General features: G+C 40.7%; 1 protein-coding gene across 6 annotated transcripts in view; it reads left to right on the top strand.

The window, feature by feature from the left end:
• ctnna2 (catenin (cadherin-associated protein), alpha 2) overlaps positions 1-27997 on the top strand; it is a 301922-nt gene that overhangs the window by 219973 nt on the left and 53952 nt on the right. For all 6 annotated transcript variants that reach the window (XM_035637486.2, XM_035637484.2, XM_035637489.2 and 3 more), the window contains exons 8-9: positions 4737-4817; positions 14078-14230. In XM_035637486.2, coding sequence (XP_035493379.1) covers positions 4737-4817; positions 14078-14230 — 234 coding nt within the window. The remainder of the gene's footprint in view (positions 1-4736; positions 4818-14077; positions 14231-27997) is intronic.

Below are 27997 nucleotides of genomic sequence, written 5' to 3'. Positions count from 1 at the left end.
AGTGGAAGAATTTGATGTGACACCTTCAACCAAGTGCCACATTCATACGTACATGTGCAGTTTCCAGACACTGCTGTTCGCCTTATTCCACCATTAAAGCGTTCGAGGTCAGACGTGCAATGAAGCAGTCCGCGCTGCATTGCACCACTGAATTGCGCAACTTACTTTGGGAGGGCCTGAGAGAATGAACACGCTCAGGGCCCTGAGCCGCTCCACCAGCATGCACCGTCCACCAGCCCCGTCTCCTGAGTGGGCAAGAATAACTCCGCCGCTCCCGCTACCATTACCCCACACACTGGATGCTTATTTTCAAGCACCCTGCTCCATCTTCCTCTCCCCTACTGTGAATGAATGAGTGCACACGGGGGGTAGGAAATAATGGATGGGGACAGTTGGGAACATTGTCTGCAAAACTCCACAGGGACTTGTGTTTACTAGAAGAACTGAACATGCACATCCCATTATGTAACAGTCAAAAACTAAGCAATCAATGTCGCCGTATGGTGAGTGTGTTGAATCAACATGAAATGGTTTTGAATTCGGAGAGCACACATGTTGGACACACCTAGACGGGAGCGGAGGGAGGTCAAATTATTTTCCCAGATAAACACTGCATGCATAAAGAAATGGAAAAATAATGTGACACACTTTGTCCTTCTCACACGCACGTGCACGCACATATCAAAGACCGCAGTTTTGACCGACCGAGGGTGATTATGAGCCTGACGCATTAACTAACCTATGATTCATTATTTGTGGACAGCCTTGTATGTAAAGATTGTGATGGGCTACTCATGCGTAGTGTTTTTAATTGGGTGTTTTATGGTTTGCAGAAAACCCAACATGAGCAATGCATTTTCATTCCCTGTCGAACGGGCTTCGATGTATTAAAGCTGAAGAGCAATCACAGTGTAAGGGTAGCATATTTTTAGTAATTGTGGTCTACTTTGCATACTGTAATTGTCAAAAGCATACTGCGTTGATCTTAGAGATACACTGTCACACAAAGAGCGGAAGCAAGTATAAGAACATATACACATCAAAAACTGCTGCTCAGCTGTCAATAGGAGCTCAGAATAACAGGGGCTGGATTTTGTCCCTATGGACTGACGTTATTGTGCTGTTTTAATCTCCTTAACTCAGATTAAAGGGTTGAGAGTTTTGAGAAATAAAAACAGCTGGGATTTTTGATTCCAGAAAACGGGGAGGGGAGGGGGGGGGGGGGGGGGGGGCACACAGGGACACACAACATTGTTGCACTCGATGTTGTGTGTATGTGTGTTTGTGTATTCATCTTATGAATGAGATGATTTGTTTATATCATCTAGAGCTTTTTTGTCTTTCTCTCAGTTCAATTAAGGTTGTCGGTTAAATAGAAGATCCTGTAAATATGTGTGAAGTGTCCCCAGAAAGTTCCGGTTAAGCCCCCCCACCCATTTTTTTTGGTTATTTTTTTTAAATCCTGTGTGTCCCCCTGGTGCCTTAATGACACATTAAGCTCTTTAGGCAACACAATGACTAATGTTGCCATGTGTGCTGCTTTGGCGTAGAGCAGAACACACATGCCTGTGCATGCACATCAAAGTGTGAGTGCTTGTATCACTGACATATAATGGAAGCGGGACTGAGTGTTCCTCTCCGTCAGTCTGTCAAAAACTGTCTGGAAGTGATTTCAGGCATGTTTCAGAATACAGTGTGCAAATTCAATAAATGCACCTGCAGTCCATTTAAGTGTTTGTTAGCATAGTGGTCGGTAGGTTTCATGTAGATTCCCTTTAAATTAGGGATCACGGTTCAAACATCTTGCTTTTGGTGCAATGGTGCATTGCTCCATTAAAAAAAAAAAGAGAAGGAAAGAAAAAAATAAATGACTGCGCTGTGTGATTGCTATTAGAACAGGGGGTGACTAACTGTTGTATGAGCTAGGAGACAAATGAGTCATTCCTAATGTTTAACATCCATATGAAAGAAAACTCATGCTATATGGGCCTTGGCCAAGGGCAGGCCAGCAATACATTAGACAGAAACGGGAATTATCTGTTTTTATGGCTACAGGCTCTTTTCATTGAGCAGCACTTTCACATCGATGACCTTGCTCACATATGAATACCCCACCCCAGCAAATGCCCACTATGAAGATTCTTAAATGAGGCAAACACTCAAAGATTGTTTGTTATCAAACTTCTTCCTCAATACGGCATCTTTTCTTAGACTGGAGAAGAGAGAGAGGGGTTGGACCAGTTGCCTTGAACTTCCACTGACAGGTGTAGCATAACTACCCTAGTTTACTGGAGCTCGCGTACTTCCTGAGCATAATTTACCTTTAAGGGAAGTGCTCAAGTCGTCAATGTCATCATGCTGTGGGAGTCTGCTGCAGCCTCGCTCCCTCTCTGCTGCACTCTCTGTGTGATAGAGGGGCGTATTCAGCACTAATGTGGAAACAATAGTTCTGAAGCCTTGGGATGCTTACCAAGGTATTGCAAGTGACAATCACTGTTAACCTTGAGGTGAATTTACTACGATGTGGCTGTTTGACGGGGTATCATTTAGTTCTCTGTGACACAAAAATACAAGGCGTTCTGTTCCACTCAATTATCGAGAGGGCCGGAAAATAGTGCGGCAAAAAACGGAGATAAGGAACCGCAATTTTTTGTTCCACTGAGCAGGATAATGAATAAAATAATAACGCCGTTGCTTTAAAGTCCTGTTGTCTTGGGGTTCTGCTTTATGTGTCTCAAAGAAATCATCATTTGGTACAGACATGGGTGAACGGGAATCTGTGTCACTATAGATATGTGTTTTTCTGCAAAGGCTGATGAGCGTTTTGGTCGTTTGCTGTCATGCTTTGCCGGGCAGAACTTTGAGATGGTTGCCTGGCAACGGCACAACTAATTGTGTATCCTGGTATTGCTTTGACAGAGGATCACTATGTCTTGCAATCTGCCTGCTAACCATTTTTTCTTTTCCTTTGCAAAAATATTCTGAAAGTCCATCCATAAAAACATACTCAATATTGTGTGCAGCTATATATATATATATATATATAGCACACAGCTTCAAACATGGGATGAGTCTCAAGTTTTTTTTCATTTGTCAGCTGTCAAAATAAAAGGACAAAGTAATTATCATGAATGATTATTTGTAGACCTTTAGTTTGAAATGTGGTGGCATTTGACTTCACGCAGCCGTTGATTGAGAGGACCTGAGGCAGGGTTAGCAGCTCAGCAGTAAATGTGGCACATTCTTCACTCTTGAGGAGTATGCTCTGAGGCAGATTTCAACACTTGTTTCCACTTGTAATATTGTTGTTGCTGACCATTAATTCGACACCTTTGAATTGATGTCGTTGGATCTGAAAAAAGCTTGTTGAAAAATGCATTTCTGCCCCGAAACCATCGTGACCGTTTTGGATCAATCACATGTTGTAATAGTAAAATAGACTTTAATGCACACACACTCCTTGTTGGAAAATTAGGCAACTTGTGGTGATTGGTAACCTGTTCAATGCAAAGACAAAAGCAGTTTAATGAAGTAGTGACAATAATTTGTTTCAACTTCAGTCAAAAATCATCTTCATAAACAGTGCATCCAGAGCAGCTGCCCCATAAGGATTTTACCACTTCCCACTGCCTGAGAGACACGTGTGCCTTTCTCTAGAGAGATCGGGATCTGGAGCAGAAGTTATTTGTTCCAAGACACTGGCCACTTTTAAAGAGAGATCCCGTTAGTGCCATTAAGTAGACCTCTTCTTTAGCCTCCTTTGCTTGTGTACACTGAATAAAACAAAGTATATAATTCTGCCCCCTTGTGTGATTTCACATTGCACGCTGGTGTTCCAGCGGAGGGGTGACGTGTAACAGCGTCAGGGTCTGTCTATTGATTTGGGTCTTTTTTCCACCTCTGCTGCCGGGATAAAGGCAGAACAACGAGCCCAACGAGGCATGCCACGTTCGTACCTTCCATACCGAATGGCGGGGCAGAATAGAGGCGCAAATCACCAGCGGGAACTGGCTCTGAAAGCATCTTTCTATCCTTCAAGCCAAGCTCCCATAATAACAGTCCAAATCCATAAACCGATGGCTCCACTCTTTCTCCATTCTGAGCAAAGACCGTGGAGGTTGTAAGTGGTAAATGGAACACTGAAAGTTGAGCTTCTTCCCAGGCCTGGCGTCTCAATGAACACAATGTATTTGTTTATTTATTTCTGAATGAAGGGCGGCAAGAGATCCTGTCCTAGCATCTGCCTCGGCAACTGCCACGAGTCGTATGGGGATGCTTGTGCACTAGAGAATAGGGGCATTTGTAATAGCAATAAGCTCTGCACTGTTCTCGCTGTGAATTTCCCAGTTGTGTAGTGAAAAGAAGCAGCTGGTGAATCTTTGTGTGTCGGGCGAAGCTCATGGAATTCTACACTGTCCCGAAGCTCCAGTCCGAGTTGGCGGTGACAGGAAGTGCAGCCGACAGGGGAACTGGCAAGAATCAAATGGATAGTTGCCAGAAAGGCTAGTTGCTAGGTAACATATGTTTGAGTCATGTTTGTCCCTGACTCTTGACTAAATTGAGCTAGATCATGAACACGTGGTTTTTTCGAAAAAGGGTATTTTCAGATTCATCAATCCGAAACCAACTATTACCAGTTTGCTTTGTTCGAGAAAAAAGAAAATGCACATGAGAAAAAAATCAAACAATAAGATTGCATGTACTGTATTAACGTGGTGTTTTGTTTCCTTTCACAGACCGGCAGGAAAGAGAAAGGCGACCTGTTGAATTCAGCCATCGACAAAATGACCAAAAAGACCAGGGACCTGCGCAGACAGGTGAGTGCATGTTTGTTTTGAAATGGTAATCTACATGTTTCTCTGAAATGTGGATGCTTGGAAGAAACGTTGAACTTTTATTTTCATTTCCACGCCACTGTTAAGGCCGGAGCTACTCTATATATTCGATAATGTCTAAAAATGCAGTGGCGAGACGAGCCAACGCAGTGCTACACTCAACGTCTGTCCCTGTCTGTGACACTCATCCTCAGTCCCATTTCCCAAGACGTACATGCTTAACAACTGTTGACACACACACACACACACACACACACACACACACACACACACACATATATACTGTATGTATACATTCATTTTCTGATTTTACTAAAGTAGCTGGGCACTGGGTACTGTAGAAAGCCTTTGTGAAATAGATAAATAGTATATTTGTTGGACTATATACAGAATGAGGATGGCATATCAATTTAATTAATAACAACAGTGCCCATATTTATCCTATTTAGACAACATGTCACACATTGAAACGCTGCACCTCACTGATGTGTCTTTAATAGATTTCAGACGACAGCAGAGTGCTATGGCTCAGGGCCTGAGCTTAAGTGTATCAGGCTGCAAATCAAATCAGAGCTATAAACGTATTGGTAGGTTCCGTTCTTAGTTGGTTTTGATTAGTTCATGGGAAATAACAAGAAGAAACTATAACTATAACAAACCAGGGAGATTTTTTTTTACATGGTAACATAGCGCAGTCCCAGAGCATGTACCATAGAACCTCTTTGCAACCATATGTCCCATCCCCATACTTTATTATTATCAAGTTCCTGATCATTCCTATACAGCTAGACCACGGAGGTTTACTTATGACTTTGATCAGAGGGACAAACTGGTAACAGAGTTAACAAACAGACACACAAAACACACACTGCAACTACAGGACGTTTGGTTGGCGCTCGGACTAGAAACACAAACATTGGGATAACATGCAACGTTGCCGTCTGTGTTTGGTTTATTCTGGGACACCTCTTTTTTTTTCCTTTTCATTCATAGGCTCTTATTGGAACAGAATTTCAAAAATACACCCCATTCATATACAGCTAGACACTAGTAAAGTAATCACTGCGCAAAAAAAAATGCATTCCAGGCATTCAGTCATATTGACCCTCCTCTACTTTTGTTTGTCAAAACTCAGAGGAGGTGTAGCAGGACACTGCAGGAGAATTACTTTTTAAATTCCGAAAGCTACCATTCATTCTGTGATACACAGTGTCAGAGCAATATTGATTTATTTTTCATCTTCGCTGAATACATCTCCCCGGCTTTGGATCTTGAAGAGTATGACAAAAATGTTGACACCATACTTGAATAAAAGGAGGACACCTAATGGCAACACGCAAGAGTCTGTTGATTTAACACAATCTTTCAAACATGCTCCTTGGGTGAACTGTCAATTCGTATTAATTTAATCTTAAATACTCTGTGAATTTCATTAAACCTTTTCTAGATAAACAACTACATTCGATCGGGCATCACTTGTGGCGTCCGGACGTCACTCGTGGTCCCAGAATACAGTTTCACTCCCATACAACCCGTTTTCTGTCCTGCAGTGTAGGGTATGTTTTTGTCGTTGCAGGAGATACACTCTGGGGAACTAGACCATAGCAGGTACCTGCACAAAGTCGCAGTAGTTCTGTCCTCTCTGACCTCTGAAGACCAGGGGATCATTCCAGATGGGAGGCTATAAGTTTCCCTCCCGTCGGGCATTTGTCGGGGCTGCCTGACAGTCGAGCAGGCGGCACTCACTCTGACAGGATGTTCTGATGACTCAGTGGTTGGCTTGACAGAATGGGCGGTCTGTTTGAGATTCGAGTTTAGAGGGGAGGGCAAATCTGCGGCACACATGCAGACATCACACGGAGCTGTGAGACCGTAATTGTGTGTACACGTTTTTGAGTTTAGCGAGTCAGTGGCGCCGCGTACAGAGCCCAGATCTTCCTGAGAGGGAGGAGCGCCGTTGTGTGCTTGAGCGTTTCAGTCTCGACCCTGTTGCAAAGAGGAGGGATCAAATATTAGCGCAGATGAGCACAAACGACAGACAGCGTGTGTGAAACGGGAGCAGGTGAGACTGAACAAGCCCTCTGAGAACGCCGCCGGAGACATGCAGCATTGTTTCTGCTTTGTTTTTTTCTTTCAAGTTGTCGTGTGTACATACAAGACGACACTAAGCTGTCTGTTATCCAGGGCAAACTCTGTAGACGTCAAGCATGTCAATCCCCCTCCCAGTTTGCTTTCTGAGAATTTTCCCACTGCACTTCCAACTCTGGAGGAGGCAATGCGGGTCTGCATAACCATATAGCCGTAGCATGACACAAGTGTTTGACTACCAACATGACATTATATTTTACATATAAAACGAGTCTAACAGAGTTTAGTGAAAGTCGAGTCAGATTCTCTAAGCAGCGCTGTCGGCTTTTCCCAAGTCCTCTCAGTCCCTCCTCACACCTCTCTTTCACCTCATGACGTTTTCCACTGAGGTCCAGGAATAGTAGATAGGAATGGTAGATAGGAAGGACAATTCGACCTCACCTCGGAATAGTTGCATTGAATTTCAGTGATAGCTTCATTTCAAAACAGCCGGATGCTGGAGGACTGTGAACCTTGTAATCGTGTAAAAACAAACAAAATCGCTGTCATTAAAGCAGTGGTTGTTTTGGCTTGTTGGGCCTCTCTCACGGACAAGAACATGGATTTTTGTTTGTTCATTTCCATGATAACAATAAAGTAGAAGTGCAAAACTGTGCACTCACTCACCAGATATAGGACTATATAGAAAAAAAGTTGCAGCGTTTTAGCCTCTTGCCCTTTTATTGATGTTCACCCGTGCACCAACCAACCCGGCAAAGTTGTTGGAAACGAGCCATGTGTTCTTCCCACTGCAGTCCTGTCTGTAATGAATGCATCTGTCAAGTGATCTCTCTGGGCCTCATTTTGACTGATGGCTGATTCCAGGATTCCCCAAAGCACAACTGCCTCACTTCTTTTTTCCTCTCTCCTTCTATCCGTCTTCCTCTGCCTCTCGATCCGCGTTGGGATGTTGAAATGATTTCCATTTCTGCCATTAGCTCGTTGATTGGTACAGCTGTTTTGAATTGGTTCGGGGGATGATCATGTTAAGGAGGAGCATCTGCCACGGATCTTGTCAGCTGTAGCTCCGTTGTTTCGACGAACGATTCACGATTATCTGTGAACGCGTTCAATCTTTTTTTAGGCAAAATGTTTCGCGGCTATTCATTAAAATTGAATTAGCTGAATTATTGTAAATTCCCTGTTAACCTAGGCGGGGGAAAACGCACAGACATTTTTTTTTTTGGAGACACCATTTGTCGGTAGCTAAACTAATTAACTTGGATATACATAAATTACAGCTATATCTTCGTTTGGAAATTGGAATGCAGATGCAGACAAAAACACCGGATAGGAAATTCAACTTGAAGCAGGTTTTCATCAATATATCGACGTGCACGTGGCTACTTGTGTGTGAGGAGAGGAGCTCGTGAATTTAAACCCACAGAAAAGGTCGACCGACTCGGTGGTCCCTCCTCGGCTCTTCAGTTCAATGTTTTTAGTTTCACGACATGCAAAACTTTTCTGTCATGGTTCATTCTGACTGCTGTCATCAGCATCAAATCCAGATGAAGCAGGCAGTAGTTTATGTACAACCAATGAGAAAGACTCAGTTGACCACTAGTTGGTGAACATAGTGAAGCGTCTGGGAGCTAATTGTGAGAGAAAAATGTTGAAAGGAGGACACATGTCAGACTTAAACATGACTCTAAATGACAGCTCATGTTGTTCTGTATCTACCTATTGAGGGACCATGCAACAGTTTGTCGACCACATCAGTCTTATAAGGTATGTTATACAGTGTTTTTTTTTAATGTGTGTATAGATGTAGCTTTACAGAGACACACTCAAGGATCTCTCTTTGTCTGTGTCTGTTTGTGTGTGCGTGTGTGTGCATGCGTGTGTGCGTGTGCGTCGGCAGAGAAAAGGTTGGGAAGTACTTTGCTTAAGGCTTATAGTTAACCAGTAAGAATGCAGCAGCCCTGAAGGTTAAGAAGATTGTCAGGTTGTCTCACTGATATATCATTACACAGTGAATGCACTGCTACCTGTAATGTTGTTAAACCGTCTGATAATCTGCCACCACGCACGGGCGCACACACACACTGATTCAGCTTGGTCTGATTTTGCCACCAAGACATCTATATAGAATAAACAACATATAAACTGTGATGTACTGGAGGTGATTTGGATCAATGGACCTGGTCAATGCGGTTGCTTCGTTTACAATTCTTTTTCCAATCATAATCTCAGCATCAATTTAAAAAAATACACGCAGTAGATGCTGGTATCTGCAAGTTCTCCTTTTGGAACATTAACACTTGTATGATGTTAAAAACAAACAACAATTCATGCACCTTTCCCTTTGTTTCCGAATCTGGATTCCCATCGCTAGTTTTTGAATTTCCGGGACAAATAAAATGAAAGCGCCATGATGAGATATCTAATGTGCATGTCCTTAGTCTGTTGATGATCAGCCAGTTCCTCTTTCCCCCCCCTTTCATTTCCCCACTCTCCCCTCACCAATCATCTTCCCATGTTTCCCTGTTGGATATCATATGAGAGCTGTTACCTAATTTTTGATTTGCTCAGGCTGTTTCCCCTCAGCCGTGGCTCCAGCCGTTTATGCTGTGATTGCTCTTGACATTTTAATAAGAAACTTCGCTGTGCTGACCCCAAGGAACCCACCGCTATGTGTTCTGAATCACAAGTAAAACATAACAGAAGCCGAAGCGCAACTGTAAACAGAGTCCTACCACAGTGTTCCCCTTTTAAATTCAGATTCACGTTTTCCATCCTTTGCATGTGTTAAGACTCTGCTGAATTGTAAACAAGTCAAGTCGGCAGTGTTTGAGAGTGTGTGTGTGTGTGTGTGTGTGTGTGTGTGTGTGTGTGTGTGTGTGTGTGTGTGTGTGTGTGTGTGTGTGTGTGTGTGTGTGTGTGTGTGTGTGTGTGTGTGTGTGTGTAATTGATAATGCTGTCTACATTTTTGCAATCCTTTGAACATACATTAGTGTCTTTGATTTTGATTCATACACAGACCATAGTGGATGTGCACTAGACTTTCTCTTATGCATCTGTTTTTGTGACAGATCAGGTGTGTATTCTGACAAAATGCAAACATTTTCTCCATTAACAAGCAAATGGGTTGAATTAATGTGGGCTTCATCATTCGTTGAGGATCACATAGCTCCCACCTGACAATTTACAACACAGGTATTTGATCTGTCAAGTTTTGTGAAGCATATGAGTCATCTTAATTATGTCAAAGAGCTTCTTGTAAGCCACTTAAATGTCAGACGGGGTTTGCTTTTTGCTAATTGTAGCTATTTCTCCTCTTTGGAAGGCAAGAGCAAAGAGATGTACCGTACAAGAGAAGAGGCATAATGGAAGGACAAGGAGAGGTTTCCTTAACACTATGTCTCAAATGATTAAAATTCTAGGGAACGCCATGAAGTAGCAACCATTTTGGCAAAATCATTTACACGTTCGCTTCTGTCACCTGGTAGACCTTGTTTTTTGTTGAAGACCCTCAAAATAATATACCCCACAAAGAAGTCACTTTGCTCGTTGTCATAACTAAGATAATGTTTGTAAGATAACGCTTTAAATTCCACTGCCAAAAGGCTAGAATGATATAAATGACCCGGATGATTTGCACGGAAAGAATAAGGAGCTTTAGACATTTCGAACACTGGATAATTTGTGTGAAGATTTAAATCAAAGAATCTCACAGGTGGGACAGTGTATTTTAAAAGGTTGAATAAAAAGCAGAGGTCTGAAACAGAGCTGAAACATAGATGAATTGATTCATTAATGTATTAATTCACTCAGAAATAGTGTTGGTTAAATGGTTATTCAAACATACAGGGTGCAATGTGACACTGTTTTTTTTTTACTTTTATGCATCCATGTGGGTGGATGCATAGAAAAAGACTTGATTTATTGATGGACCTCATGTATTGAACTTCATTCTAGACTTAGGAAATAGTTGGACAAAAATAATCGTACCTCCAAATCAAATTGGAAGCTTTTCCAGAGCTGTCAATCACATATCGTGCATGGAGGCATTATCATGTTGAGACCAAAATCAATTAAATCAATCAAACTGTTGATACAAAACTGTGAGCTTATTCTTATGAATTCCACTGAATCTTTTCTCATTATTAGAAGAATTTGGTGTATTTGAAGGGGGGTTTTATGATCTACTGCAGGTAATAAACTGACTACAGTTAAGTCGGTATATGACCCCACTTACAACCCTACTTCAAATAATCGGAACTATCCCTTTAACGTTCCCTTTGATTAGAAATAATGGTGTAGCCCAAATGCGTTCACGTGAATTTTGGCTCTATCGTGCATTTTTCTTTGTCTTTACATCCGTGTATCTCGGCATGGCAGCCGTCTCGGCTCACTGTCGTGTTTCATTTGTGACATGTCTCCTCAGCCTGCATGTTGCAGCCAACAAACTTAAGGCATTCAGGAAAAACTTAAAATGTATGGCCACAGGTGAAACTCAGGAAACAATACCAGCTGCCGTACCATTTCTCCAGGAGTCTCGCATATTAATATGTAAAACAAAAACCATTGCATTCAGAGCTCGAACCACTGTGGCACCACACGACTGGGGAGACAAATAGTTGCCCCACTAACATATAATGAGCAGAGCCTTTGCTATCTACTGGAATTCCAGGTCTAATTCCCATTAAGTGTTAGTGAAATACAGAGGGAGAGCTGGAGGGGAGATGGTGGGGACGGGGCATGGAGGGAGGCGAGATCTGAAAGATTGAAGATGGATTTCTGTGGGAGTGGTGTGTGGGCATTAGAATGCTGATGGTGCAGGGAGAGACTGCGACTTGGGAAATCACTAGTCTATATCATTCCTGCACTCAAAACCACCATCAGAATCTGTTTCAGTGTTGGGCATTCATGAGTGTCCAGAGACCTCGACGTCTCACACATATTCCATCCATATGTGTCTGTATGTAAAACCAACTACTCCTCAGTAACAATAAACAGGAATATTTCGACCCTTTTTTTTAAACTCCACAGCCAAACCAAAAATGGTCTCATTGACAACAGGCTGATATTAAACAAATCCATATCTACAAGGATATAATGCACAAAGTCAAAAGCAAGTTTGCATAATCCTAACCCCTAACCCTCATTTAATGACTCTGCTGCCTTTGATAATATGTAATATACACTATATCAGAACACAAATTAAAGATGGTACATACATGTAACAGTCATTTCAACGTAAGCCTCGTCCTTTTGATGTAGGATACGTCTGACACTGTTTTTTAATAAGATAAAAAAGTTGATAGTACCTGAGTCTCCGCATGTGGCTCCAAGTTAATAGTGGAAAAACCCTACATTCTAATACTGGAATCTTTGTATCATGTTCAATATAGTATTATACTGTAGAGTCATAGTATACTGTTTTTGCAGTGTCCAAGAAATGAGTGTACTATACTTTTTTTGTGTTATAGAAAGTGATATAAGATGTGATGGACATTGACTCGACTACTGTGGTGACAATTACTGTGAACTGTACAAATATGACACAAGGATCGGTTGTTATGTTTCCACGTGCAGAATGCAGCTCAACAAAATCCCACAGTTGTATCCCAAATAACTTTATTTACTCCAGCACAAGCATTGGTGAGTTAATCACAGTTGAGGCCGACGTACAACCCAGATCGTATTTTTCACCTTTCCCAAAATGACAGCGGGTTTCGCCACACCTATCTCCATGTGCTGTCACAGCAATAACATAGTGTGAAGACGATTCTGCCAATGTAAGATTCGCATCTGTCCTGATTCCCCACCCTTGCCACCAGGTGATGGAAGAGCAAGGTTACACAGTCTTCTCTCTCCGGGTAAAAAAAAGAAGAAAGGAGAAAATTCACAATTCAGACAGAACAAATCTTTTCGAATCAGTGATCCAGGATTATAGTGTTCTGGATAAAGGATTGTGTTTACAGAGTGTAGGCTTCAGGTTGTTTACAGCATTTGCAGACCTGTCATGTCCACTACACCGGCCAAATCTAGTCTCTTTCCAGAGGCAATAGTGATGAATTATCTTCCCTCAGGAAGCCATAATTCACCATTGTTCCCTCTTCACTCCGTGGCCTGGCAATTAAGCTTGTAATTGCTGCAGGTTATTTAAGTGCGACTGACACACTTACATATGATTTTTCTTTTCTTTTTTCGGTTAAATTAATACCCCCCATTGTCATTCAGAGCTATTAGTCTTCTCTGCCCTATTACTTGCTACTTCAGTATATTTCTAATTCACCAAAAGGGTCACAGTGTTTTCTTTAATTATAAAACGGTGATTTGAAAAGTCGAAAAAATCCCTGTCATTCATGTTGTTAATTCAACATTTTAATGCCATCATTTGTACGTGCAGAGGAGTGATAAGTTAACCAGACAGAAGACATTTTTTGCCTCTGTTAGCACAACCATTGGGTAGTGTGCATACAAGTGACGCTGTTTCACTTTGTGTAGACATTAAATGTGTTAGAGGGATTTTAATTAAGTGGCATATATAAAGTGCTAGTATCACTGCTGTTACTCATAATACTTGTTTTCACCTCTGCAGGAAATGTACAAAAAAATGACATTTGTGTGTTAAAACACTTTTTGTAGCACAGAGAATAAATTATTGAGGGAAGGTACAGGAATAAAAGCTTCCTCTAAACAATTGAATGTTGTTGCTTGATGTGTTGGGTTGCTTAGTACTGCTCTCATATAAATAACTCAGTCTTTGTCTAAGATAACGTACCTGTCTGTTGTGGTTTCCATACTGTGCCCTCTGGCGACTCTTCAGATGTCCCAGTGAGTAGAATGGGTCAGGGTCCATTTACAGTTTTATAAAACGACCAGTCCCCTGCCGCTTTGGTACAAAGCCAATCCATAAACAAAGATATAAGTCTCGAAGTCCCCTTCAGTAAAAAAAGGGCCTTATGGGAAAAATGACACCTTGCAAGCAATTTACACTCCTGACCGCTGAGAGTTGTCTTGCTTTGTCTTTCTCTTCCTCTCTGTCCTTTCACCCTCTTTTGTTACTGTCCCATAGTACTCATTGCAAAATGTAATGCGGTGAAGTAATCTGCAACGTTATTAATCGTGTGACCTCTTCGTCGTCTCTCTCTCCCTCTCTGTTCTAGCTGAGAAAGGCGGTGATGGACCACATCTCGGACTCTTTCCTGGAGACCAATGTCCCCCTCTTGGTGCTCATCGAAGCGGCTAAGAGCGGAAACGAGAAGGAGGTCAAGGAGTACGCCCAGGTGTTCCGTGAACATGCCAACAAGCTGGTCGAGGTCAGTCTTGAATTATTCACGGGGGCACACACACACACCCACATACATCTATTTTTATACATTAAGATTTCATCCAACACACAGCTCTTAATAAGTGATACCAACTATTTTTACTACATAGAAAGACAGAAAATACAATCACAGATATTAGACTATATTGGAGGAAATATATATTTTCACACACGCCCTTTCCATTCTGCCCAGATGTCCTGGACGCTCTTTCGTCCATTGAATGCCGTACATAGCTTTCCTCCCAGAGACTTTTTAAATCATATTAAATGATTTAGCTCAGCAGAATCAAAGAACATCTCACTTCTAAAGTGGCTCTTCATCTTAACTGCATGTGCAGACATCTGCGGTTGAAATCACATTGCAAACCTATAGCTTTCGGCAATAACTGACTTTTATTTTCAATTTTAAAAATAACTTTCTTGGGGTGCACCTTGTTGCTGCTTGTAGTAATGCAATTGCCCAATCACAGACCAACCTTACAAAATACTGTTATTACATATTTTATTTGTATTATAAAGTACTATTTATTTTTTTTGCAATTTCGGCAGAGCTGGATAATTTTTTGACAAGCAATCATACATAATTATGTGAGCGTGGTTGCATTTTCATTCAGTTGGGAAAAGTTTGTGTATCACTAAAAAGGGAACATTTGTCCAAATGACTATTTGAGCCTGATATCACCAGACACTACATGCGGTACCAGCAATAATGTACACAATTTTGCACCTGCCTTTCACAGCACAACATATTTATATACATTTCTTAACATACCATGATCCAGTGGTTATTGCAACTGTAGGAACATAAATGATACATTTGAATTCTATGTATGTTCCAACAGGATTTAAAATAGTGGGTAGTATTATTTAACTGTGTGGTGCCACAGGCTATCCATTTTTGATTCTTCTGGCTTCTTGGTTTGCAGCAAGGTAAGTAGATGCTATGAAATGATGAGTTTTTCTCCCACTTAAAAAAAATCGATTGCAAAAAAAAAGTCACAGCTCATGTTTCTGCTCTGTTCTACAGGCACTCTGACCTCAGTGTGCCGACAGGTAAATTGGGCAACAAGTGTCCCCTGCGGCATGTATATTGCGCAGTGACTGTCCATCCCCACTGTTAAAGTTTGGATACCGAGAGTGGCATTTATTCATATGCATCTGCATGTTTGCAGATGTTATATCCATGATGCATGCGCACAATCGATCTCTGTCATACTGGCAATAGGTTTGTCCGTTCATTTTAAAATGTATTACGTTGACCACCTCTTCTTTCCATGAGGATTTTGGATAAGAGTTTGTTTCTCGGTGATCCCCTCGTGCAGTGGGGCAGGCGGAGAGGTACTGTGATGAATTCCTCTGCCCTTTGGGAGGAGTTACCTTTTGTTCTCATGGCTCATTCAAAAGAGCCTTTAGAACCCTTTATGTGGGCCCCTCTTAACATACTGTCGCTTAAAACAGCACTGCTGCTTCCTTTGACATCAGCCGAGCGAGTGAGTGATTTGTGTGCCCTTTCAGTCTGCCCCAGCTGTTTGCTGATGAGGGAGGATGTGACTGATGCTGCACTCAAAATATGTCCTTTGCATTCAACAATATGGAAACTTTGTTTGGCCCAAGGACATTTTAAGCAGAGGCGCTCTATTCTTCTCATGAAGGGAAAACAGGGGAGATGTTGCGTTGTTTCTTGCCCTTTGCAGAATTTGGTTTATTTATATGTAAAGCACATGTGGCAACAGTGAGGTACACAGCAGTTGTTTATATGCTAAGGAGATAGAGTGTAAGCCCAGGTCTAAGCAGAGAATAGCTCATTGGCTATGCAGTGGCTTATCACAAGCTTGTGTGTTTGGCTGGCATGAACTCTACAGTACAGCTATTGGTGCGCAATTGCAGATCTTTTCATTTCTTTAAAGAATAGGAAGGGAAAATCAACATTGAGGGAAAAGTGGATTAAAAATACATACATAGAAAATAGTGCATGATCATGATGGGATGCATGATTATGTTTCTTTGCTGTACCTGGTGTATTTTTTCAGCTGCGTTCATCACAAGGGCACCATTTGTGTTTCTGTTGCAGCAAAACAACAACATGTTACATGCTTGATAAGATAATTTGAATAAAAATATAGTTTTGTTTATTTTTCAAAGAAAAAGGTTGGAATAAATTATTTATTTGTACATTTTTGCACACGTTTTACTTGAGGCAGGACAGCGTGGACGTCCTTGACTAGAGATGTTCACGTGTTATTACTAACGCTGTTCATTCATGAGGTTTTATCTGCTGGGCTAATTTGTGTTTTTATGCCTCCACGCTGGCGACAGCCTTGACTTCAGGCATCAAGTTTTCGGGTGGTCCACATCCTCACATGTGTCCGTCCCTTTTTCAAGTTGATATCTCATCGCCCTGAGGAAATGTTTCAAATTTGCCACAAAGGTTCACTCGATCTCATGGAGATATGAACTGATTACATTTTGGTGGTCAAAGGTCAAGGTGACCTCATAAAATACCCTTTTGGGCATAACTCGAGATTTAATGACCTAATTAGTTTCATAATATGCATAATATGATGGAAGTGATGACATTTTAGATCCTAAAGGGCAAAGGCCAACTTCACTGTTACATCAACATTTTCTGCACACACTTATTTGACCATTATTCAACGGCATAACTCAGGAACAGTCGAAGATGGTGACCATGTTTCCTGAAACTTCACTGGTTGGCGAGGCATTTAACCACTAGACAGTATAATTCTAGGTCCAGGTCTTGAGACTGGGGAACTTGAGCCTGAGAATCTTTGGGAATAAGAGTTTAAGGTTTCAGGGCGCGACATAGACTGTTTCAGTGTCAATCAGGGGCATAGCACGCTCAAGCAAACACTAAGGAGCATACCCTTGGTTCCATCTTGACTCTGACTGACCTGTTAAATGACAGTCTGCACTTAATTGGCCTGGTTTCATGTTGTATTGACAAAGGGATCAGTGTAATGGGTTTCATTCCCTAAGCCAACAGATGCCTCTTAGTAGGTGAAGCATGTTTGAAATACATCACGCATTTTACCTTTATTAAAGGTGATGCCGTGAAATACTGCTCCATGTGTCATAGGTCAATGAAGGTGTTTTGGATGAGACATGTTGCTGACCCTGCCTTTGTGTAAGACACAGCTTTGTAATGTTAAATAGGTTCATCATACTGTAACTAGCAGAGCAGTGCATGAATATGAATGTCAGTTTCATGAGGTGATGAGGTGCTATGTCAGTAATGTTCTATTACAGATCTCCTGCTGTGATTTTAAAACATCAGTTATTGGATCTTTTTGGCCAAGTGATGGAAATTTGTGATCGGTGTGGTTGGGCATGAACTGATCTTTTAATCATGCAGACAAGACATTACAGTAGAGAGAGAACTAAGAATTCCGTATTCAGATGAGAATATCACCAGCTTTTATTTGCAGCATTATTTTTCAGATTTGTCCACTGCATAGTTCCTCTGTCCATGTTAATTCTCGATAACTCCAACACAGTAAATCTACCGTTCCCTCTTAAATCCAAACTATGTTTCTTGATAGTTACTCTTCCCATATAGAGTTTAGTTATATCATAATACATATTGGCAAATGAACATAGACACTCCTTAAAGGGGTCATATTAATGCTCCAGGCACCTTTTCAGCCTGCCTCCACGTATATTTGGTTATCTGGGGTGTCTGCCAGCCCACGAAGAATGAAAAGAAAACAATGAGTCGTTGATTCGTGGTTTGGGTTGATCGTGCAGACGGTCTGTAAACGAGCCATTCACAGCCCGGGCGTCAAGTGACGTAAGTTGACTCCTGCTACTGGGGCGACCATGCCCCCAACCTGAGCAGCACCTCCCCCCTTGAAGTGCGGAAAAACAGATCGCGGCTCCCGGCTTGCGGCTGCCGGCGTTCGGTCGCGGCTCCCGGCGGTCGGTCGCGGCTCCAGGCTTGAGGTTGCCGGCGTTCGGTCGCGGCTTGCGGCGGAGGTCGCGGCTGCCGGCGGTCGCGGCTCCCGGCGAGAACGTGTTCGCTGGCCCCCCCGGGTCTCTACGTCGTGTTTGTGCCTTGTTACGTGCGACTGTTGTCATGGCAGCAGACCCGGGGCGGAGCGAGGAGGAGCGAGGAGGAGCTTTGCGGAACACGAAGGGAGGGGGGCGAGGAGTGAGCAGGAAAGCGCTGGAATCGACCGTAGTCTCACAGGGCTGTTTCTACAGAAAGAGGAGGGTGCTGTGTGGCTTGATCCTTGAGGTGTTTTGATATGGACTGGCAAAGACATGTAGTTCACACACCTGAAAACCAATGTAACTTGTGTAAAAGGGGGCATAATATGGGCCCTTTAAAGCTCGTACTCTGCTGTTACCCTTTTGTTCACGATGAGGATGTACATTACTTGTCCTTGCTAGCAAGATAGCTAATACACTCAAGGCAATCCTGTATACTTGGCAATACCATTGTCATTGCTGTCATTATCATTACTCATGCCATTCCAGACACAGCCATCATAAGTGCCACCATCACTATCTTCTAATATATTAGACTAATTGGCATCGTGATCAATGTCACCGCAGTCATCTCCCCTGGTGTCACAGAGGAGCTGTCTCAAGCCATTAGCCTGGAGTTTGGACATGATCAACAGTATCACAGTAAACTTCTTCATGCCTACTTATTTCCATTAGATTTTTAGTTCCATTTAGCGCCACAGTATCCAGTTTTGTTTTTGTTTCTTTAAATTTCTCCACCATTATTCTTTGCTCACCTCAGTGAAGAGTTTACCCCAAGGGATCTCCTAATCTAATCAAACCTGTTACACCGTCTTGACCAACAACAGGAAACCAGTTATTATCAAGCTGGGTATATCATTGGCGTAATGACACGAAATGGCTCTGTGAAATCGAATGCAACAATCTTGCCATAGGTAAGTAAATGTTCTCACAACTGTTACGCAAACTAGAGACTATTGTTCCACCTCCATAATATCCATAGTATGTAACTCCTGACAAATGTATTGTTTGCGTAATTGTGATATTTGAACTGAACTCCAGAGCGAAGTTGATTTGTTTGTTATTATAGAGTGATTTTCGGGAGTGGTATTTTAAACGTAAGTTAACAGAGCATGTAGGCATCTGAAATAGAGCTGGTTATTCCGCTGGGTTTGAGTGGTAAAATTCTGGGTTTCTTTGTATAATTGATCTATTAACAAAGGATTGCACTAATTAATTCCCAAGACTTACTTTAATAAGAAGTACCTAATCCTTGCCCATCAGAAATAACTCCCCTCTCTATAAGAGCCCTCCTTTGACCCTTCGTTCTGTATGCTAGTTGAAATGAATCCAATGATGAAAGGAAAAATATTACATAAAAACATCTCCGATCCCATTCGCTCAGTCTGTGTAATATTTTATATATGAAATTAACTGAGACATAGTTTTGGGAAGCTTCAATGTTGAGGCTCATTTACATCCCATCTCTTAATGTATAGGATTCAGCAGATATTGCTCTTTTTTATGTTCACAAACTGCTGGTATTAAAAATACACATTTTATTGCGAAGCGGAAAAAAACACGAGTGTCATCGAACATTTTAAAGAGAAACTTTGACACATCAAAAGCAGGAATTTAAGCAAAAGGAGTCCCATCATCTCATCCAGCACAGTGAAAGTCTCATCACATTCCATTTAATCATCCCTTGAAGGACAATCCCTTGACCATCACCATAACACACATGCATGCACACATGAATGAAGGTGCTCACACTCTTCTCACCAGTATAAATTTACCATTTGCATGCAGTTGCTTTGACATGGACTATTTTTTGGACTGAATTCAAAGAGGTAGGGGATGTTACAGTAGGTGAAGTTTGGTTGAAAGTGGTACATTCAATTATTAGTACATTTTGGGAAGGGGTATACAGTAAACTTTTTATAGTAGAGTTTCCCTTCATGGGGCAGTTAAGCTTCCCATATCACAACGTGATTTACTTTTACAGGGCTAAACATGTCCTCTTTTCTGTCTCTCTTTTCTTGTTCCTTTTATGTTATAATGTATGCAATATGATGTAATTAAATACATAATAATCTAGTCCAAGTACAATTTGTTTTATATTAATTTACATTACATTCATTTAGCTGACGCTTTTGTCCAATGCGACTCATATTCCTCTCCAATTCAACACCATTCAGACGCACTATCACCGTCCCCCAGTTTTTTACTTTCTTGTATCTGCCTCTTTGATGTAGCACCTTGAGCTCTCAGTACTGCCCACACCGATATGCTCTTGTTAATTCAAATACAAGATGAATATCCAATCTTTTAAAGTTGCCATAGTTCCTTTTTATTGCCACTGCAGGGGGAAACTACATGCCAGCAATCCTTGAACATCTAAAGGACGTCACGCTCCATCACTGTTCTAATGTCAGAATGAGGTTTTCTTTGACCTTGACTCCCTCGTGGAGCCTTTCTCGTGAACAGCTGTGCTCTCATGAAGGATATTTCTATACAGTATATTCGTTTTATATCTAACAGGCCATACCTCTGCAATGTGTTTTTATGATCAAAATAAGTCTTTATTTTACCTATTTGTCAATGTACTCAATTGATGCAGGTGCTTGAATCTGCCTTTTCCCTTCATTTACTTGCTTGTCTTAATACCTTTTATTAGTAATTGCAATGGGTTTTTTTTGTTGTTGTTTTTCTTTTTACACAAATGCTGCAACTTAATCCACCAAGCTGGAAATGCAGTAATTACAGTAGTTACAACACATATACAGTAGTTACTGTAGCAATATAGTATATTGTGTCTGTGGTAGACTTAGAGCTTTCTCCATATATAGCTGCATTAAGTTGAGTTGTTCACTTTACCTTCATCAGTTCATTAGCTTTTCTTACTTTGGATTTACAGCAGTGACCTTACTTTGGACACGAGCAGAGTCAAGGGGAAAGATATACCTTCAGTGATTATGCATAATCAATACAGAGCTGAATGTAACCAATACTGAATTGGCCTTCAGGGCTCAGCGACATGAGACAAACTGCAGCAGTAAATATTATTCTGGGGGCCACTGCATTAAGCACTTTAATGGACAGTTAACTGTGGATGGTGGATGGATCGCTGTTGGAATATATCTATTTGTGATGACCGGAAACCTTTAAGCCAACATTAATCCTCTCTTTTCATACAAAGATATTCGCCTCAGAGGAAATCTTTTCTTTAAAAGATGTGACTACGGAGGTACGTAGAATACCAAACCTAATCCATTGTAGGTATTCTCCATTTGGAGTTATTTTTAGGTGAGCTGATCGCCAAAAAATGTCAAAAAATAAATGAATGCAGATATTCAAATGTCACTACAACCGATATCTGCCATCAATTATGATTTTATTTCAACAAAGCCTGAGTGAGTACAAATCTATGCATCTAGCCTACATGAAACATTAAATCCCATGATTCTATCCACTTCCATATTTGCTGTTTTTTTATTTAACTGCTTGGCCATATTAGATAACATGGAGCACAGCCATTGGTACAAAATACAAACAAATAGTGGGGCGGTTCAAACCCGAACCTTTTCGCACTGATCATTGCTTTAACATAGTGTCAATGTAAATATAAACTGTCAATTGACAAAAGAAATGTTTTGAGTCCGTACTCAATTACTCTACAGTAACAATATGAGCATGAGTGAATCCTATTCAACTGAATTTTGAATTGAATTTTAAAGAACTGGCTTTTTCTTAACTTTGTTTTATAGAGAATAGTTTTTTTAAATGGTTTAAGAGGATTCGCTGCCTGTGTCTGCTTTTCCCTAAAACCTGTTTTTTCTTCGTGGTCACCCACCTGTGCTTCAAGTTGGAATCAAATCTTTGTTTGAGAGAGACACTTTTCACATCAGTGTCACATTTGACGAACAGGCCCAGTCACACTAGAGCAGATGACAGTTAATGCCACAGGAAGAAAAACTCACTTTACACATCACAAGAGAGAAAAACTGTTTGAGGGAAGCATACTGGGTAAACACTGTATCCACCATACATGCAATATACCTGTGGTATTGTTCACTAAAGTAGTGGTACACAATCAAATAGCTGACATTAGAAGACCTTACCCAGCACCTGTATGATTTGTTCCCCCTTTTTTGTGTGTGCTGGTGTCTTATTTCTCTCAGGGCTTTTCTGTCCATGAAAGGTGTTCAGTGGACACACATTCAAGGTTCTTTGTAGGGCGCGTCAGAATTTGTAGTCGTTTCAGTCCCTTAGAGACAGAACTGTGAGGATGTATAGCCCTGGGGAATTTGTACGACAGGGATTTCTAAAGTGTAGGGTGTGAAAAAACAAAAAAAAAACAACAGCAATTGGCTTCATCATTAAAAAAAGAAAAAAAAAAGACATGAAAATTACGACTTATTGATTATCGAACCAAACTGAGCAGGTGGGTCATGATCATGATCCCTGATATCCCTGGACTGCAGGTGCCATTGTGAGTCCACTGCAGAGCTGTGACAGGAAAACTCACTGAAAGTTCCGTAAAGTGTTTCTTAAATATGGACTGTCATTTTTAATCATGGTTCAGGTCTACGATTGGTTTTATTTAAGTACAACTTAAACTGATGAATTGACTCAGCTAATCTTGTTTTGAGTCCTTTATAATTAGAGGCCTGCATCATTATGAAGCAATTCTCAAATCTGAGGATGGGGGGGTCACAGGTGAGATGAATGGGGGTTTTGAGGAAGCAAGGTAAGAGACAATTAAGGTACTTGAAGTAGAAAATGAACCAATTTCAGGTACATAGGTCAGCACAGCCTGAAACTACAGCAAAGCCAGAATGGTGGAAATATGATAAACATCACCTTGAAACTGGGTTTATTTGGATGGCTTAAGCGATTCACCACAGCATCAGTGTGTGATTTGTAAATAAGTGCTAGTGAATGATAGCATGTAAAATCGTGAGTGTAGAGGGGTTTCAAGAAGAGATGCAAGTGGTTGAGGAGCTTAATCATTAACCTGAAGGTAAATGAGGCCTAATAATACGGTATGTTGCACTGCATATTACAAAGGGTAGGGAAACCGATACTGTTATTGAAATATTCATAAAGACATACACTGTATTTGCTTCACATTTACTTAAATGAAAACCAACTGCTGACATGCAGATAAAGAGAGGTCAGACAACTTTGCGTGTGATTTAAAAGTTATGGATCATGTCTGCAAAATGTGTCATTATAGACTGACTGAATATTAGTGCAACAAGATTATGATTCAATGAAAACAATTTAAGGATATGTTCAATATCACTTTTAATTGAAGATTTTTTCCAAAGATCACATATATGTTGCTCCATATCTTCATCCATGGCATGTGCAGACTTGATCAATGTAAGGTGCAGGGGAAACGTTAACCACGCCAACAAGAATGCTGGGGGTGAAGATTTTGCTGAGAAATCTGTGAGGATAGTTACTTTACTGTACCCTCTGCAAACATTACTGACAGGTTTTTTAAGGGTTGTCATAATTTATGAAACCTTGATGTACAGTAACCCGATCAATACTCTGCAAAGTAGCAACACCCTGAACTGTAAAATAATCACTTATGTTATCTCCAGTGTGCTATTTGGTAGAACGGTGGCACTGTGTAGTGTTCGAACCATTGTATTAACAGTATTGACTTTACAGTTATCAAATTACTGGAAACAATTTGACAGGCTTAGCTTTGCACTGTGAGCTTTCCTCCTCACACACTTACAGGTTAATGTAAATTTCAATATTTTTTTTTAAAGCAATCCCAAACGTGTCCTCCTTCAGTCGGTTGCAGGATGATGCAGTTTATTTTGTTAAGGCAATTATTTTGAAAACATAACACGCATACTGTATACATACAGTATGCGCGCATGAATAATTTATAGAATTTTGAGTCCAATAATTACGCTGACATCTTTGGCCGTTATCCCTCTTGGTGTCTTTGTTAATTTCCCTGTGACTCAGTCCACGTGTCTCGGAGGGAATTGGTCATCAGCCCTTTACTGAAGAATTACAGCTGTGCCCTAGGATGCAATCTGCCAATCTTTTAACCATGAGCTGACATTTATATTCTTTGTGTAACATCTCCACTATTGCGAAAAAGAGGAAAAGAGATAAACAGATGGAAATTATAGCAGCATCAAGCATGTATTCACAAAAGAATGCCCCCAACCCTTGCTTGCAGGCTTAAGGGAGTCAACTCAGGGGTCTATTATCTCTCACAGACTGCATGGGTTGGTGGCGATGTTTTTGCGACACATTTCACCAAACCTTGCCCAAGCAAATTGCCATGGAGATAAGCTTAGCGCTGACACAAAAACGACTTCAGCAGTCCCGCTAAGAGCTAGGATATAGCTTCTGAAAAGGTGCTACATGACAAGAAGCATTGGAATTCCTGTTTTGCAGATATGACACTAAGTGGATTACACAAGATTAAATGTGACAAAAGCGAACGCAGAAGAGGAATAAGACTTGACTCAACACTGCGCTTCCATGCTTTGAATAAGTAGACTTCCTATAGTGATATGATATATATCCCAGCATAAATCCTTAATTATGTCATGTGCCCATGAGGGCTTAGTCATATCACTTTAGATGTCTCATAGTGCCTTTTTACCTCTGATTCATGTGCCATCTTCCATTTCCCAGGACGTGAACAGTGCAGCTCCAAAGTGCAGGGCATTCAGACATGTCCCATTCTATGTCTAATGTAGAGAGCACACGTGAAATGGATTTTATTTCATTCGTCATGAGGTGATTAATAATCAGTAGTTTGTCCTCAGAACAGTATGTGCTCTGAGGACAAAATCATTACAGAAAATATATAGTAAGGGAATTAGTAGACATTGTCCTTGAACTTAGAGTCACATTGTTGAACAATTCACCTATTAAATTTTCACCATAGCGTTTTACCTCTACTGTAGATTAATCAGTGAGGAAAACTGCAAATAGTAACTTACAACTGAGCAGTATGGTCACTGTGTTCGAATAGCACAGAGTGCATACTCAAGGGCGTGTTTACACTTTTATAAAACAATAGATTGGAGACAAATTATTCACTTGTTTTTTTGTGTTTGCACACATATCACATATGAACCTTCCGCTGATCCTTTAGAAACCATATACTTAATCTTATAGCACCTCATCAAATAGGTATGTTACCTTCATATTCCTATATCTCTTCTAAAATTTATATATGAAAGGTAATAATGATGATAAATCCTCAGTGTGTGGCCTGTCTCAAATAGATGTCTTCCCATTTTCTCATCTCTTACACTGTAGCAGGGGACCAGGAAATGCTAGCTCTCAAATTGGTGTGTGTGTGTGAATCACAAAGCTACTAGAGTTATTACCCACCAGGCCAAAACCTTCTCTTCTTGCACGCTATGAACCTTCAATTAATGTCTCTCTATTTAGTTCTCAATCAAGGATATAGAATATGTTAGAGTGCTCTATCCTTCTTTCATAGTGCTAGTATATCCAACACAAGAGTTTATAGCAATCAAATCAGTCATCCAGGTAACAAAATATCAAAACCTCAAGATATCAATGAAATATATTTTATTTTAGTGATTACTGTGGACCTTCGGAGATTTTCCCAAAAGGTTTTCTGCAGCTGTGATTTGAAGTGGTGGGGTACAATAATAAAAGCAATAAATAAAAGGTACATATTATGCACGGTTACCAGTTTTCAGGAACTAACCATGTATATTTTAAATTTAGCGAAAATGGGTGAGGGTTTATTTAAATGAAATGGATCAGCATGCAACTTTTAATACCACAGAGGACCTGGATACATATACACACAGAGCAGGTCATCATTTCCAAATTTTCTCTTCTCTTTTTCATTGGTGGACAGATCTTCACTAGCCATCTTTTGTCTATTAATCTAAAATGTATCATCCATAGAGCCACTGTAATGGATGGTGAGGGGAGCTCATAGAACTTTGTGGCAGCCTATTTCAAAGTGAAAATTGACTCTTTGTACCCACTGATGGATATTTTTAAAGAGATCTTAAACTCAACACTGAGAAGGCTCAGCCCAAAAATAGCAAAGTGAAAGCATAGGCTGACATACAAAAAAAACGGGAAATAATTTTGCATACAGTGACAAATATGTATCCATTTCCAATATCAAGTTTTATTTCAAACAAATAAGAGCGCTTCAAAAGAGATTTCAAATGATTTCCTTTTTTTCAGATGAAACATTCCTTCATTAGAGGGCCTGTCCAAATCTATATTATTAGTGTTATAGATTTGACCAAAAGTGCAGCAGTGATTCTCTGAAAGCTAAGCTTGATTGGAGATATTGACTGCTCTCCCAGTCCCTCACTCAACCTCTTCACCATCAGCATTGCTAATTCACCAAACCAGGGGTGTAACTCTTTTTCCTGTGGCTCATCAATTCAACGACCTCTTTATAAAACGGTAAATTAAACCACGTCCTGCAGCCGCTTTAGCTCAACGACAGCAGGTTAATGGCTCATCAAGAGTCTGTTCTGTCTCCTGAAACTGATCTTCTCATTCTCATGGCTGCTCATCCTTGTACAGCTCTATTGATGACATTGTGTGGGTGGGTGTGTGTGTGCGTGTGGTTTTTTTTACTTTTGTTTTCATGAAGCCAACAAACATGGTTTTAAGACAGAGACAGTGGACAACGTCAAACAACAGAGTTAGTTTTTTCACCTCCATCATTACTTATCAGTAAATAATGATGTCTACAAGAAGACACACCCTGGCCATAGCTACATCAGGAATTGGTCGTGGCACACAGGTGAAACAAAACAGAAGAAAAATAATGTTCCCTGCATCCTGCAGGACCGTGCTTACATTACTGAAGAAGTTTCAAGATGGCTTTGAATTTACCTTAAAATAAGTGAAAACTGAAGAGAAATTAAAGGGACAAATATTTCTCAGTTGACTTTCAATGGGACTCCACAAAAAATTAGATACTGTGAACCCTGATTCAAATATGTCAAACATCCATTCTACCCGTGACAAGAGAAAATAGTTGATTATACCATTTGTTCCTCAACATACCCTATAAAAACATAATCATGTCATCTTTCTGATATCCGTTTACAATACAATACGCATGGCAATTCTGTCCATAATGGCCCCTCATATGTTAATTTCAAAAGACCCAGTCACTGATTTCATATTAGCTAAATGCGTCAGAATGAGCAAAGTTTTTGATCCCTGTTTAGAAAAAAAACATATTGGGTTGGTTTTTTCTTGTTTTGTATTTGCAGATCTATGAATTAAACACTCAAACCTCTGCTTTTTTTCCGTTTTGCTAGCTACTGTACTAACGTAATAAAGGATCAAATTCAGGCCCACATGTTCAACCGGAAAGCGACAGAAAAATCTGTCATTCGTACACGACAGTTCCAGAGTGGAAATACTCAGCCATGGCGTTGATTGCTCTCTAAGCTCATGATGTGGCTTGTATCATACGAAAACACTATTTGGACTTGTTAAAACGGTTAAAAAAATTGATTTCCACTGGATCTTTAATAATTATCTCAGTGATGGTATGTGAAATTCGAATAACTCTCTGTGATGTGACTGTGGAAAGATCTCGAAGGACCTGCTCCACAGCCCCATCTCCCCTTCCCTGAGGTGGAAAGCCCTAGTTTGAGTGTTAACTTACATCATCAAAGGGCCCCTCTGTCTCATGTAATATTAACATGTGCTAAATCAGTGGCAAACAGCAGCAGCGATGTTTACACAGCATTAG

Source organism: Scophthalmus maximus, chromosome 8, assembly GCF_022379125.1.
Source record: "Scophthalmus maximus strain ysfricsl-2021 chromosome 8, ASM2237912v1, whole genome shotgun sequence".
Taxonomy (NCBI): domain Eukaryota; kingdom Metazoa; phylum Chordata; class Actinopteri; order Pleuronectiformes; family Scophthalmidae; genus Scophthalmus; species Scophthalmus maximus.
The sequence above is the reverse complement of the archived record's forward strand: the minus strand, read 5'-3'. Positions and strand labels throughout refer to the sequence as shown.